The 16,675-nt window shown below is 39.0% G+C and overlaps 1 protein-coding gene across 3 annotated transcripts; it reads left to right on the top strand.

The window, feature by feature from the left end:
• The first annotated feature begins 604 nt into the window (after positions 1 to 604).
• grinaa (glutamate receptor, ionotropic, N-methyl D-aspartate-associated protein 1a (glutamate binding)) lies at positions 605 to 16,365 on the top strand. 3 transcript variants are annotated; one of them, XM_028597217.1, is made up of 7 exons: positions 605 to 752; positions 10,076 to 10,400; positions 10,912 to 11,027; positions 11,128 to 11,328; positions 12,826 to 12,954; positions 13,690 to 13,833; positions 14,516 to 16,365. In XM_028597217.1, exons 2-7 carry the CDS (start codon positions 10,112 to 10,114, stop codon positions 14,663 to 14,665), a joined length of 1,029 nt encoding a protein of 342 aa, XP_028453018.1. In that variant the 5' UTR covers positions 605 to 752; positions 10,076 to 10,111; the 3' UTR covers positions 14,666 to 16,365. The 3 variants fall into 3 exon arrangements, with proteins under 3 accessions (XP_028453018.1, XP_028453020.1, XP_028453019.1); XM_028597219.1 differs by having other exon boundaries at positions 10,915 to 11,027; XM_028597218.1 differs by lacking the exon at positions 605 to 752 and adding an exon at positions 7,522 to 7,622.
• Positions 16,366 to 16,675: the final 310 nt, after the last annotated feature.

A 16,675-nucleotide genomic window follows, 5' to 3' on the forward strand; every position in this document is an offset into this window, starting at 1 on the left:
AAGTACAACAGTGGTGGAAGAAGTACTCTCTTATCTCTTAAGGTAGGTAAAAGGTAGAAGCAATACAACAGTTTCGAAATATTCTATTACAAGTCCTGCAAAAATTATATTATATATATATTAAATATATATGTCACTTTAATGTTGCTGCTCATATCGTAAAGGTAGTGCTTTTAACAAATATGTAGTCTATATGCCATTGCCTAATCTATGATACTATTCATTTATTTAGATTTTGTATTACTAATCTAAATATGCAAACTAACTCCAGCTGTCGGATAAACGTGGTGGATTAAAAAGTGGATAAACCTCAAAACCACTGCCTCAAAATGTTACGTAAGTAACGTTACAGTGACAGTGGTGTTATGCATCATGCAGAACCCAGATCTATTCTAGATCTTTCGATCGCAGTATTTGTAAAGCCAGTAAACTGCACAACGTTTTCTCTCTCTCATATGACACTAGCGAAAAATACTGCGTCAGTATCATAAAATAAATGTTATAATACAATACATCCATTGTCAGTTGGATAAATTGGTCATTTTGCGTAACCATGGATCTACGGTAACAAGAACACGCGGAGATTCCCACACATCACGTGACGACGTAGTGTGACGTCGTCAGCTGCTCGAGCCAGTTGTTCAGTCCAGACCGTTATTATTAAATATCCATGGTCCAGACCAGGAGGAGGAGGAGGGAGAGTTAACGTTAATGTTAATGTTAATAGCTACTCTGAAATAAACACATTAAAGGTACGTGTGTTAGAGTTTGGTGGGAGTACGTTTGCCGTGTGTGTGTGTGCGGGTGGGTGTTGTAATGTTAGCGTTATTGTATGCTGGTTGTGCGGCTAGCGAGCACCGCTTTGGCTAGCAGTTGTCACTGTCAACTGTCACAAGATAGAAAGAGGTGATTATCAGAACAGATTTTATCAGCAGAACGGCACAGCTAACGTTAGATACAGTAACCTTAACGTAAAGTCACGAAGAAAATAAATGTGGCTTGGCAGCTTAGCGCCGTAAACGTGGTGGCTAAACATGACATAAAAGATTTAACATGGCGAGCAGGGATAATGAATATCCACAGCCGAATCATTCACAGTTGATCAATATTTTTCTACAATGGCGGTCTTGCTAGCTTGGGGTTAGTATTTGTGAGTTTGATGTAACGGATATTCGCAGTGTCGCAGTGTTTATATGTGCGCTGCGTGAGGCCCAGAGGGAGGTGCGCCCTCTGCAGGTGCACCATGAAAACGAGGCTCGCTGTTTTCGATTCATAGGTTTCTGGTGTGGTTTCCAGTCACGCTTAACCTCTAAATGCATATCGTATAATCACTTTTTTTTTTTCCAGACCGGTGATTAAGTGTAGTCTCCCTAGTATTTCTGTGTGTTTGTAAATTTGTTTAAAGTAATTACATTTTTCAAGCACAAATGCCAAACATTTTGTGGTCCTAGCTTCTTAAATGTGAGAATGTACTGCTGTTCTCACTTTTATTTCATTGTAAACCTAATTTCTATGATAAGACGAATATCTTAACAATGTTGAGACATTAAATGTCACATGATGTCACATTGGCTTTTAGAAAATAGTGACAGACATTTTTTTTACTTTATTTAATAGACGATTGATCAATTAGTCTAGAGAATTATGCAGATTAAGCGAAAGCAAAAGCAATTGTTCGTTGCAGCCCTAGCCCTATTCCTGAGCTTTTCTTTGATATCAATAATGTGATCAATTTTGATTACAACAATTTATGCTTCATAGTGTATTTAGCTAAACAAGAGGTGGTTTGTTTTACTAAAATGATTTGTAATGTAGATATGATCATGGCCTAGCAGGTCTTGGTCCTTTCACTTACCTAGAGATTGGTATAGTGGTATATGTAATTTAAAGTCATGATATTGATGAGGGCTAAAACATTTACCGTTATTCTATTAACTGATTAGTAAATTGGCTATCTATTTTGGCTAACTATTTAGATAATGCTGACTATTACCTAGTTCCAGCTTCTCAAATGTGAGGATTTGCTGCTTTTCTCTAATGTATTATTTCACCTTAATATCTTTTGGACATGTAAAGATGTCACCTTGGGCTGTAATAGCCCGTTTTTACAATCTGCTGGCATTTTATTAGGACTGCAGGTAATGATTATTTTCCTTGGCGATTATTCTTTTGATTATTTTTTTGATTAATAGTTTAGTTGTTTAGTCTAAAATGTCAGAAAATTGTGAAATGTTGATCAGGTTTTTCCTAAGCCCAATATGACATCCTTAAATGTATTGTTTTGTCCACAACTCAAAGATATTCAGCTTACTGTCAAAGAGGAGTGAACAAACTACAAAATATTCACATTTAAGCAGCTGGAATCATAGAAATTTGAAGAAATTGAAAAAAACGACTCAAACTGATTATCAAAATAGTTGCGATTAATTAAATAGTTGACAACTAATCAATTGACTTTGCAGCTCTACATTTTATAGACTAAACTATTTACTGATTAATCAAGAAATGTGCTGATGAATTGGTGATGGAAATGATTATACGTTTTCAGCCCTAATATATTTTTGTAGTGGTAAATTTGACAGAAAGTCAATTGAGAAACTGTTCATTGATTAAATAACCAGACCTTTCTGTTTACTGGCTAAGCCAATGAGTAAATCCCTGCCAAATCACGGTACCTCAACTTGGGATAGATGCAATATTACAACAACAATATTAATGCACCCATATCCTGATTCTATGAAAGCCTATGTGTTGTTGCTATCTCAACTTTAGGCCTTCTTCATGAATAATCCACACACCTCCAAATATACACAGTCTCCGTTAGCCAAAAATTGTCCGAAGGATATACCTGAGCATGACGTTCATCAGCTCAGAGAGAAATAGCCTCTCGGTTCTTCCTTGACAGCTTGTTACCAGGACGTGCATGATGTCATGCCGAGCAAATTAGTTTGCTCTCCTTATAATAAAACTTTACAGTGAGGGATTCTGAATGAACATTTTCTCATAATGTTGAGGGTCATTTAATGGAAGAACAAGATGAGTAGAGACAAGCGAGGACACTAGTGGATGTTTCTGCTGTTGTGTCACCATCCAGCTGTGAAACAGACTTAAACTAAGTCCAGGATTATTCAATTTATATTGCAGCAATGGAAATAACTGCCTCATCCCATAAAAAGCATGTATGTGCTTATTCTGTTTTGCTAGTATTGGAGAGAGGGGATATTTAACATTTTGGAGACGTGTGTTTTGCTTACACTTCAGTTCTGTTTGGAAAGATTTTGAGTTCAGTGGTTTTATATTGACCAGACAAGAGAAATAAAGCTAAACTATAATCTTGTTAACACCGCCTCCTGAATATGACAACTGCTGAGCACAAGATATATAGTATATATATATATATATATATATATATATATATATATATATATATATATATATATATATATATATATATATATATATATACAGTGGGGGAAATAAGTATTTGACCCCTTGCTGATTTTGCAGGTTTGCCCACTTACAAAGAATGCAAAAATCTACAATTTTAATCATATGTACATTCTAACAGGGAAAGACAGAATCCCAAAGAAAATTCCAGAAAATCACATCATATGAATTTATTAAAATTGATAACCATCTGATGAGGAAAAACAAGTATTTGACCCCCTGGACAAACAGCAAGTATTCTGGCTCCTACAAGCCAGTTAATCTTTCTTTAAGACACAGCCCCAATCCGAACCAATTATCTACATCAAATACACCTGCCTCACCTCGTTACCTGTATAAAAGACACCTGTCAACACCCAAACAACCAGCATCCAACATCACCACCATGGGCAAGACCAAAGAGCTTTCTATGGACATCAGGGACAAGATTGTTGATCTGCACAAAGCTGGGATGGGCTACAAGAGAATCGGAAAGCAACTTGGAGAGAAAAGATCAACTGTCGGTGCAGTTATCAGGAAATGGAAGAAGCACCACACCACCGCCAACCTCCCTCGGTCTGGGCCTCCACACAAGATCTTGCCACGTGGGGTGTCCCTGATCATGCGAACGGTGAGGAATCATCCCAAAACCACAAGGGGGGAACTGATGAATCAACTGAAGGCAGCTGGGACCACAGTTACAAAAGAAACGGTTGGTAACACACTACGCCGTTATGGATTGAAATCCTGCAGCGCACGCAAGGTCCCCCTGCTCAAGAAGAAACATGTACAGGCCCGCATGAAGTTCGCCATTCACCACCTGGACGACTCAGAAGAGGCCTGGAAGAAGGTGATGTGGTCAGATGAGACCAAAATAGAACTTTTGGCCTCAACTCAACTCGTCGTGTTTGGAGGGCAAAGAACACCGAGTACAACCCAAAGAACACCATCCCCACCGTCAAGCATGGTGGTGGCAACATCATGCTTTGGGGTGCTTTTCAGCCAAGGGGACGGGACAACTCCATCGTATTGGGGGAGGATGGGCGGGGCCATGTATCGTGGAATTCTGGACCGACATCTCCTTCCCTCAGTGAGAGAGCTGAAGATGGGTCGAGGATGGGTGTTTCAGCACGACAACGACCCTAAGCACACCGCCAAAGCAACAAAAAGAGTGGCTGAAGAAGAAGCACATCAAGGTTCTGGAGTGGCCTAGCCAGTCTCCAGACCTGAATCAATTGAAAATCTTTGGAGGGGAGCTTAAAATTCGAGTTGCCAGTCGACAACCTCGGAACCTGAATGATTTGGAGGCTGTCTGCAGGGAGGAGGGGCCAACATCCCTGCCGAAATGTGCACAAACCTTGTCACCAACTATAAAAACCGTTTGACATCTGTGCTGGCCAATAATGGCTTTTCTACAAAATATTAACATGCTGTTTGTCCAGGGGGTCAAATACTTGTTTTTCCTCATCAGATGGTTATCAATTTTAATAAATTCATATGATGTGATTTTCTGGAATTTTCTTTGGGATTCTGTCTTTCCCTGTTAGAATGTACATATGATTAAAATTGTAGATTTTTGCATTCTTTGTAAGTGGGCAAACCTGCAAAATCAGCAAGGGGTCAAATACTTATTTCCCCCACTGTATATATATATTCATATATTCATTTAATAAAATATATGTCCTGTTATTATAAAGAAGAATTAAGACAGCAGTAGTATGTTGACATTCTATGCCATACCTACCTAAAGTGCAGCCATCTGTCACAAGGCGAGGTGTCTGCAGGTTTGACATAGCCAGAGCTGCTGCTGACACGGCGCGTCACCATGATCTTTTCCAGACTGCTGCATCTGCTGGCAGATACGCTGACGGCGACTTTATGGGGGATTTATCAACAAGGTGGTCAAGTGGCAGTTTTAAAACCGGACTGTCATTGGGAGTCTGTTATTGGTGCATTTTGTGAAGCAATCCTGTGAAACGTTTTCCTCCCCACAGGTTGCAAAACCGCTACCACCGAATTATGTGTCATCATGTAACCGTGACACAGCATTTTATTTTTGATAGCACTCAGTGAATGAAGTCCTGTTGGTTTGTAGCTTTTAGACAAGTATTGTGTGTGCGAAAGTTGTATACTCTCTTTAATCTTTAAAATTAGTGTTATTTTCATTTTATTTATCCTAAGTCATCCTCAATCAAAGATCACAACTTAGCCTATTACTTAAACTTGTTGCGCCGCCACATGTTTTAACACGCTGACCTCTGTGTAGGCCCCAGTGCTTTGTGCGGCTGTTCTTGTTTTGTCACTGTGTTTCCTGGTGGTGCTCAGGCGTGCACATAGCATGTTGTTTATGGGTTTGTCAAGGTATTGTGCTAGCCTAATTGTGTTAACATGGGTCTCTGGCTAGCCAACTAAGCCCCCTAATCTAATTCCCCTGGCGATAGCTATCAGCTGAAGCCAGGGATAATGACACTGGTCTTATCCATCTAGTGTCGGTTTGTCTTTTCTAAGAGGATTTAAAATCTACCAAATAATGCTTGTGAAACTGTACAAACAGTGCCTTGAACTGACTAACCATTCTTAAAAAAATTAAACTATGACTGTACAGTATTCACTTTCACCACAGACATGGAAGTGAAACTATTGTGGTTGTTGAATTGATCTTGTGCACTTGTGAGATGAGTGGCACTAACTTTTAATGTTTGTTTCTGAAGAGGCTTAACCTTTTTTTTATTCTAAAACATTGTTAGTTTTCTTTGTGCAAGACCAGGGTTTTATTATTATCAATAACATGTCTTAATGTATCAATGTCTTAAGTAGAGCATGTGAGCGGAGCAAGAAGCGGTGAGAATTTCCACTCCTTGTTCTGGTCTTAAGACACATAGCATTTGTTGTCAAAATATCAAAGGAGAAAAATGTCTCTGTTGACCAAGCCGTTGTGACTTCATGCATATTTCTTTACTGCGTGGTGTGTAACTATAGAGGTAACCCCTCCTAGACAGCCCAGTTCAGATTAATTCCGTTCTAAAAAAAAAAACCAATTGAGTCACTTTTGTTAAACATGATTTACAAGATCATCTTAAATTTTTGCTACAATTTGAGAAAATGAATATAAATAAAGACTGGGGGATAATTCAATTATTGCTTATTGAATTTCTGCAAAATCATACTTTGATTATATTATCTCATCATGTTATCATTCCACAAATGTCCAAATTAGTCATTCATAACAAGCTGTAATTATAGATTAACAAAGTTCAGGGTCCCCCCCCCCCGAAAAGTTGTTAAACCCGGTGGAAATTGTCTATTTTTTCTTTTTTTTCGACGAGGGCCCGGCTCGGGCCAGTCACAGGCCGATGGCAGCATTAAGGTAGAGCCTTATAGTTTCTGTGATAACAGAATCATTGATGAAATCGGTCCGTATCTCTCTTATTTTGTTTTATGTGATAATAAACTGAATTTTATAGACTTAAAGATTAATCAATTGATGGGGGGGAAAAAAAGACCTAGAGCAGTTTATTGCTTCTTCCATCCATATGATTATTTTACATGTGATTTCCGGCTTATTGCCCGGCCCTAACATGGATGGCAAATTTGTTCAAGACCTGAGATACAAACTTAAATGCTTTACATGGACATTGGACAGGGAGGGGATCACATGCTTTGACTGCATGTGTCACGTGACGTGATTAGTTAAGGACTCTTAGGTTTTTCGGTTACATCTCTGGGTTCACTCAGATGTGTGATGCAAGCAAACAAAACCTTTTGTAGTGTTACAGAATCCATTCAGATTAAGAGAGTGATCGTATAAAATAAGCCGATTGACTACAGTACAAACATTTCACTGACCGATAAATTAATTTTTCAAGTAATTCAATAAAAGCTGCTGTACTCAGTGTACTATATGCCCCATTACACAACCATTGTTGTCCTGAAAGCCAGGAGGGATTTCGCTCCTCAGATAATGATTGTAATCTGTTATGAATTAAATGGAGACTGTCAGTATGTAGCTCAGCCAGCACTCGCCATGTTGTCTGCTCTCTCCTACTGTACTTTCCTAGTGATGGACAGACAGGAATCATGAGGACACACACTGGAGTCTGGATGCATTAGCCAAGGCGAAATAGAGCAGTGTTGCATAACGCTTACGGTGTGGTCTGAAAAGAGGGAGGAGAAGGATAGAGGCGGTGTAAGAAACAGTAAGCATGATTTTTAGCTTTCCAATCTGCCACTGAATGGATATTTCTGTACTTTAGTTTATACATTTATACAGTTGGTGGTGGTTTGTGTGTGAAAGAAAAGGCATAAGGACTGAGAGTATGTTGCTTGTGTTTGTATATTTATGCATTATGTACACAGCTGTACTGTATACATACAGTAGCTGTACTTTAAACAACACAGGCCTGTGTACCACTGTAAAGTCTGTGTTGCAGACTCAAGCTTTTCTTTTAAAGTCAGCAATCAGGAGAATGGCTTTTTTGGCTCCTATCCCTCAGCAGAAGTTCTCTTGCAGGCTTTTTATATAAAACCTGCACAGCACATTTGAAAGTACTAATCCATAGGGGTGTGCAAAAAAATCAATTCACATTCGTATCATGATTCAAGCTCTACCGATTTGAACGAATTGATTCATAGAATTCCAAAAATCAATTCATATTTTTTTAAATTAAATTATTTTTTTAATTGTATGTCTACTGCATTCACATGGAAAAAGTAACTACATGACTACATTTAGATACTGTGAAACGTTTTCTTAACCGAGAATCGATTTTGAATCGAATCTTGACATTTTCTGAATCATGCACCCCTACTAATCAACCTTGTAAGTCTGACCTCACTTGCAGAGAGATATCTGTTTTCTAGTGTGCAGCTTTGTGTCATGCATGTAGATGCTTCATTAGCATTCTAGATTGCAATGTAAACCTGTTGACCTGGGTTGTGCAGGGGCCTGCTGGGTGGAGGGACACTGCAGTAAATGGCCAATATGTCAGGCCTCTTCCTGAAGCAAAGCAGATTAATAATACATTTGGTTACCAAGGCACCACCTGCATCCATGGTAACATTGTCCGCGCTTGTCAAGTGTGAACAGTGTTTGCCGTCTCCTCGTTTTCTCTGCTGGTTAAATCCATAAAGCCGGTGTGTGGGATTGGCAGTTTTATGTAGGTGTATATATATATATACTATTTTCTGACAGTTTATAAACCAAATGATTGATGGAGAAAGTGTAAAAAATAATCTGCAGATTAATTGATAATGAAAACAATCAGTAGTTTCAGCCCTAAGTGACATTAATTCAAGTCAAATTCTAAACTCTATTATATACACCCAATATGAACCATTATATAGCGTAGTCACCCAAATAGAACTACATTACCTGTCTAAATGCACCCATTAAATCACACCGTCAATACAAAGTAGCACATAATTATTATTTTACTTTTTTTTATATATATATATATATAATTATTATTATGCAGTGCATTGTGCAGTCAGCTCTTTCTAGGACCTGCGTTTGCTTCCAATGACTTCCATTTGCAGCCATTGCCAAAGATGTGTGTTTTCAGATGTGCCTGGATAGTCAGCCATAACAGTAACCCCTCCCCTAACTTCTTCTCAGAGCAGTGACGCAAGTGTCTCATCTGGTGTTTTTAGTGACTCTCTGACCTGTGGCCTATTTATTCCATTAGATCACAGCTGCCCACTGCTTCTCACTGAACTCATGAATAACTCATAATTTCTTTTCTTCCGACCATAAACCCAGGGTGTGTCAAGACATGTATCTCCGGTTTCATTATCAACACTTCACAGTAACATACCACATTACTGATAAATCAACACATTCAAATCTCAGAATTAAATGTTTTGAATTGAATTGATTTCAAATATTTGAACAAAAAATCTAAAAAACGAACTAACTAAATTGACTAAAATCACTTAAATCACAACCATTTCAAGGTCTTGATTACAGCCAGGTGCTCTTCAACCCCTGTAACCCCGGTCTCTTCCTGGACCTGTGCATTCTCCACTACTGCAGGTGTTGCAGCAGTCTTTTCGTAGAAAGGGCCTGTGGTGGTTGCTCTCTTTTTTTTCTATTTTCAGCCATTTTCCTCCTGATCCCCCACAGCCTAGCTCTCTCAAAGACCCTGTAAGCATGGACATTTCAGCATTGTTACTTGTTCAGCTTCTTATCAATAATACCATGTAATGACCAATCAAATTTGATTTTTAGAAGAGTGATATAGCATATTTTAGCAGAATAAAAAGTCCCAAAAAAGGAATGTAAAACAGCATAAAATGATAATATATATGATATATAATATATGAATTCGAGTTTGCGAAAACAAAAAGGAAAAGTGTTGTAGCTCTCCGCAATGCCTCTGTCCTCTCTTCCTGCAGCATTGTTTATTTGCCAGTCAAATCAGGGATATGCAGTGATTGTGTCTTTGCCAGCGTGGCCTAGATAGTGTACAATCATTTATTTTTCTCTGCTTACTTCTGGGACTTTTGAGATGTCAGAAAGATGTTGAAATTGTGTTTATATTTTTACTGCAAACATTTAGATTAAAATCTTCTTACCTGTTTAATGTATGTTTTTGCTGGATACAGATGTCTTTTAGGCAAACTAATCCTGAGTCTACGTCTCTTCTCATAGATTGTTCTAGCAGCAGAGTGAGCCTTCCCCCACACCATGTCCCAGGAGAAGAGTGGATACCCTGTTATGGGTGAGAACAACCCACTTCATAACAACGTTTATGGACCCCCTCAGCCAGGTTTCGGCATGCCCCCTCCCAACTACAGCCAAGCCCCAGGAGGACCGTACCCACCAGCAGCCGGCTATGGACAGCCAGGCTACCCCCAGGCAGGCCCAGGTTTTGCCCCTGGTCCCTACCCTCAGATGCCTTACCCACAGGGACCCTACCCACAGGGGCCTTATCAGCAAGGGGTCGCACAGCCAGGCTTTCTCAGTGACCCCTCGGGTGAGTGGTTAAACCAAAGATGTGAGGCATTTATGAATAGACTTTTCCCTTTCTAGGCCACCTTAGTCTTTGTTATTAGATACCTGAATGTATCACAGAGGCGATAAATCATGACATAGCCAAATAGTGGGCCTGTAACTCTACGAAAGTGAGTCATGTCTTTTGACTCTGCTTATGCTCCATCCACAAAAATGTACTCAGCTAAAGTCGTGTTCATTATTACTTTTTCCAAACTTTTCCTCTTTGCCCCATTAAGGTGTCTCACTTTTCCACGTAAATGGATTTACACACTAAACTGTGAATACTAGAAGAACTGTGTACATTATCCAGGTCAACAGGAAAACACATGGCTGGCTCCAGTTTAGATCAGACTCAACACAGATGACCGGGAAATCAATGAGAAGATCAATACTACAATCGCACGCAGACGCCACACACACACATGTCCATTTGTTTAGCTTAGTTGTGCTAGATTAAAAACACAAACTGTCGTCCTATTGTCGTTCACCAGAAGCTGTCGGCAGTGCTGGTTACCATGGTGATGTGCCTCCATCTTACTACGACAATGAGGAGTTCACCAACTCTGGCTTTGAAGACAAGAGCATCCGACAAGCCTTCATCAGAAAAGTAGGTCCTTTACCGTTTGAAGAAGATTAAATGTGTCTGATGAAGAAGCAAATATGGCATTGCATACAACTTCACCTGCTTCATTTCTCTTTCCCACCAGGTCTTCATGGTTCTCACAGTGCAGCTGATGATCACTTTCTCCTTCGTTGCAGTCTTCACTTTTGTCAATGAGGCTAAGTTCTTTGTGCGACGTAATCCATGGACATACTATGTGTCCTATGCAGTCTTCTTTGTGTCTCTAATCGTCCTCAGCTGTTGTGGAGACTTCCGCCGCAAGCACCCCTGGAACTTGGTTGCACTGGTAAGACATTGCCCTAATACCAAATCATTAAAAAATATGGATTAGCCACTTAAAATGATAAATAAACCAATTCACGCACAGTGTGTGTACCATTTGAATGAACGATGATTAAAATTTTTCGACAGAAAATATGCAAAGCAAGCTGAAAGTGAAAGCTGTAGGTGATCCTGAGAATCATGATCTGACCGAAGGCAGGGTTGTAGTGGAGGCTGCACGTAAACACTGTTTACCCACCTTTCAAATTCTGAAATAGAAACATACTTTATATCACTTGACACATGTTCATGCTAAACTGTGCTCCCTCTGTAAGTTCCTCCTGTAATTTCTAGGATCGTTTGTTTTGTTTTCCACTGAAACATTGTACCCCAATGTCTATTGTAGAGCTGCCACGGTTAGTCACACACACACAGTAAAGAAAATAAGCACAGCAGAAACGTCAGATAGGTAGGACCTCCGTGTTTAACTGTATATCTTAAAATGTTATACTTACGACTTAAAATGACAACAGAAATAAACAAGTTTGCCGGTTTCACATATCTCAGCAATTAAAATCAATGGGCAGTTTTCTACCTGGAAGGGATTTTTGTGTTAGAGCGACATCAATGGTGATTCGGTCTATAGATTGGTCTTGGTTCAAGATATTTTTTTGAGACAGAATCAAAAAATTTAATCTGGATCAAATTGATACGGAAATCCCATGTTTTGCTATCCAGGATCACCTGATCCATCTTACTTTTATGACAGTTTTTTAAAGGAACATTGGATTGGATCACTGTGATCCAAATAACAAATTTCAGGATTACCAAATCCTGTTTACCAGAGCCTTAAATGGAACCAACAGTGTAGCCTACTGGCTTAACAAAGAACAACAGATAAGCACAGTACCGGTTGTGATGGTCAAATGAAGCTTTGTGAACCACTGTCTTTATTTGCTGTGCTCACTAGATGGCGCTCTCTGTTCAAAGAAAAAGGTTAAATGAATGGCAATTTAATGTGCTTTCAACCCTTTGTTGAACAGAGAGCACCATCTAGTGGGCTCAGAAAATAAAGACAGTGGTTCGCAAAGCTTCATTTGACCATCACTAAGTACCGGTGGCCACAAATAGCCATTGTTTGTTTTTAATTTGAAGAAACAGAAACACTGTAATAAACAAACATTTTACATTCCTTATTTTTTTTTTTGTTGTTTACCATATTTCATTAGATGTGACATGCTTCATATATGCTTCAAATATGAAGAAATCTATATATCATCAGTAAACATTGATTCCCGGGAGCGTCCCACAATAGTCAGGATCACAATCGGATTACATGGTCTGATCTTAGTTCAGAATCCCTCTTTTGCTTTTGAAAAACCCATTTCCAAGATTTGATCCAATCCGTGATCCGAAATCCCACTGGATTACTTTTGAAAAACTGGGCCCTGTGGATATCTAAACCATGTAAAGTGGGTCATAAGTGATGTTAATTTGATTGTGTGTTTTCTTTGTCTTGCAGTCCATCCTGACCCTGAGCCTCTCCTACATGGTGGGCATGATCGCCAGCTTCTATGACACCGAGACCGTCATCATGGCTGTGGGCATCACTGCAGTGGTCTGCTTCACTGTCGTGCTCTTCTCACTACAGGTCAGAAAACGCACAAAAAAAGCTGCTTGAATAAATTTATTGAAATGTCTACAGGTAAAACAAAGTCGCTATGGTTCAAAAGCTAAAGAGAGAATTTCTTTTGATTTGTTTTTCACAGTAAAGTGTGCAACATTAAACTCAAGGCACAAATGATTGTTTCAGGTATTATGCTGCGTTCCAGGCAACCCGTAACTCGTGTTTTCACAACCTTCTACCAGTGAAAGTGCCCTGGAACGGCAGTCAAACCCGTAACTTACTACCCGTGATCTCGTACCAGATCGTTGTACTCCCAGTTACAGTTTTTGACGTCACACACACATAAACAACAATGGCGACCCCCGTTGAGGCTGTACAGACGCCGTTCATGAACAGTGAAAAGTAGAAATAAATAGACATAAATAGGCAACGTAAAGTAACCTAGATAGCTAACGTCAACGTTAGGTAGCCGCTAGCTAGAAGGGTTTGTGGTGACTTTGCCTGGAAAGCTACCAACTCGTGAGTCGTGACTTGAAGTCGTAACTTACGGGCTAAAAACTGTGTCTGGAACGCAGCATTAGTTAAACCCTCAGGCGTAACCAGGGAAACTGAGTTATTGTTTGTAAAAACTTTGGATTCCAATTGTGAAATGCATTTAAATATAAATTAATGGTTTCAAAAATGTGTTATTTGGCAATCAGTCCCATACCTTTGCTCATATATTTTCCAACATTTTTTTTCTTTCCTTCTTCACCACAGAGCAAGTATGACTTCACTTCCTGTCGGGGCGTGCTGTTTGTGTGCCTGATTGTGCTGTTGCTCTTCTCCATCCTCTGCATCTTCATCCGCCACAGGATCCTGCACATCGTCTATGCCTCACTGGGGGCCCTGCTCTTCACCTGCGTAAGTTTCACACTCTAATTGTGCCTGTGGCTGTTGCTTGTATTCAGTTTTTGGCGTTGTGTTAAAAATTCCAGATTTTGTGCAACCGTAAATGTCATATGGATGTCATACTGGAGCAAGTGCCATATATTTCATGGAAGGTATACTTTCCAGTTGGGTACTTTTAAAATGTGTGGGGTAATGGCGCCCAGTTGTCTGGATACAGTTACTAGACAGTCATCGCCATTATCTCACCATACAGATGGTTTTCCACCATTCAGTGAACTTTATTCTGCTCAATAAGTGATAATTACATCCGCAGAATGTTTAGTGTAAAGCACAAATCGGTTAGGAAAAAGATTTATGCTTAACAAGAGGAAAGTGGGACGCTAACTTGGTTATTAGTATAGTATAGTATATGACCATGCATCATGAGTGCCAAACTCAACCAAAACAGCTGGTAAAACACTATAAACATTATTATAGAGGGTAAAATAAGTCTTTTGGGACAACACAAGAGGTAGGCAACTTTAGATGAACAAAGAAGGAGAAGATGTCATAGAATGCATTTGATGAAGGCCAACCCTGCTTTCTTTGTCTGAGCCGTCTGCATTAGCAAATTATTTTGCTAGTCATTCATCTTAGATCTTAATTGTAGACATCTCTTAAAATAACTAATGCCGACCTTGTTTCTTTTCTGCAGTTTTTGGCTGTGGACACTCAGCTTCTCCTGGGCAACAAGAAGATGTCTCTGAGTCCAGAGGAGTACATTTTTGCTGCCCTCAACCTCTACACTGACATCATCAACATTTTCCTGTACATCCTGACTATTGTGGGACGCTCCCGGGAATGAGGCTGCACCATAGAGAGAACAGGAGTGAGATACAGAATGCCTCCTTTTAATTATGAAATTTTGCTAACATGCTCTATAACTCAAACTTTTTCTTCACTCAGGCAGTTGTGCTGTGGAGCAGATGCAGCATGTCATAAAATCCAGCTGAGGGACACTATTTATTTTATTCAAATCTTGCCATTAATGACAGAAGTATACTTCCTCCTTCCTTTTTATTCAATTCTGATCACTCTGCTTGCTGTTACTGCCCTCTGCTTCTACTAACACGTGGCTACATTACCTATCCCCCAACTACCAGTTTGGCTCTGCTCATACAGTGTAAAAGTTGTTATCCTGTGGATGCCTTGCTGCAGAGATTAAAAGAGAAAAATAGAGGGGAAGGTATCCGTAGCGCCTATTTATGATGCAAATCAGCTTTGCCTGAAGAGAAGTTAGTGCTAGAAATACCTTCCTCCTTCAATCTGTCTGTTTTCCCCAAACATATCTCTTCCTTTGAGTCCGCTGGTGTAAAGTAACTCTGCATGGCAACACAACTTTAGATGTGTTATGATTCTTTAGAGCTACCAGAGGAATACCTTTAGCTTGCTTGTCACATCTGTAAATAGTTAAGTGTATTACTGTATATGATTCCAGTAACCCCAATCCCTGCCCCGAAAAGGCATGCTGGAGCGATTCGTATGGATGTTGCTTTTTGGGAAAGATTTGCTCTGATGTCAAGACTTCACTTACCCAGTATAGTAACTAAACTCTTTTAATGGCAAAAGAAAAGATACATGTTGGATGTATATGACTAACATGACCATGACTTAATATCCATAAACTATACTTACAGAAAATATTTTCAAAAGGAAGAAAATGTATGTTCTGAAATGATTTCTATGATTGCAAAGCTGAGATGTCCCCTTACCTTTTTCCTTTTTGTCATTAGTGTCCTCACTAATTTCCTCTCATCTGGTCATTAACGTGAAGTGAAAATGTAGTGCTGTATTTATTTTTTCTCATTTCAACTAATGTGAAAGGTTGAAGTATTGGAATTTCTGACCACTTCTATACCAAGCTGATCCAAGTTTTCACTTCTAACGTGAAGAAGTAGATGGACGACGGATTTATAACCCATCGATTGATTGAACTTAATGTAGATAACGGGTTGCTTTGAGGCTGCTTTAAGAAAGTGTTGAGGAAAACAAACTTGCACTGTTTGGAAATTTACAAAGACTTTATTACTTAAGGTGATTGTGAAACCATCACATACTGGTTACACTCTTAAGCTAAAGGAATCAATATGCACTGGAAGCAAAAAATATACTCCCTGCACATAAACACACACATCTTGAATGCTATATTTACCATTAATAATTGAATATGTACCTTATGTTTTGCTTTTTCAACTCCTGCATGAACCTTTCCTCATTTTTCATGTGCTGATAATTCCCACTGTACAGGTGTTCCTGTTTTGGAGAGAAACAGTGTTGTTTGGCAGCCCTATTAGACTTTCTTTTTTTTTTTTAACTCTTGTGTTTTTATCTAACTAACGTGTACTGTACATAGAACTCCTTTAGTGGTTTGATGTGTATAGATAAAGAAATTGTGGGGCGTTGTAGGTCTGTTTGCATTGTACAGTATATTTGCATTAAATCAAAATGGAACCACATTCCTCTACACTGCTGTTCGCTTTTCATTAAAACTGGATACAATGTGAAGGTGTCAAAGTTTTATTCATTTACACAATCCCTTTGAAGACATGTTTCTGATAAAACTAAATGCCATAGCTATACCTTGTAAGTTAATGTATAAACATTGTTGCCATTGCATAGGTTATCAGCCATAGAGCTGAGACATTTTATTTATTTATTTTTAAATATAATGGCCCACTCAGGGCATTTCTTTACATTTCTAACCAAAGTTAAGGAATCCTTATTTTGAGTTTTGTTGTGTTCAAAATATTGCTAATTCAGCATTATAATTATTTAGTCTTTAATATTGACAACGGACTCAAAAATCAAGTAGGCC

The sequence above is a fragment of the Perca flavescens genome, chromosome 14 (assembly GCF_004354835.1).
Source record: "Perca flavescens isolate YP-PL-M2 chromosome 14, PFLA_1.0, whole genome shotgun sequence".
Classification (NCBI taxonomy): Eukaryota; Metazoa; Chordata; class Actinopteri; order Perciformes; family Percidae; genus Perca; species Perca flavescens.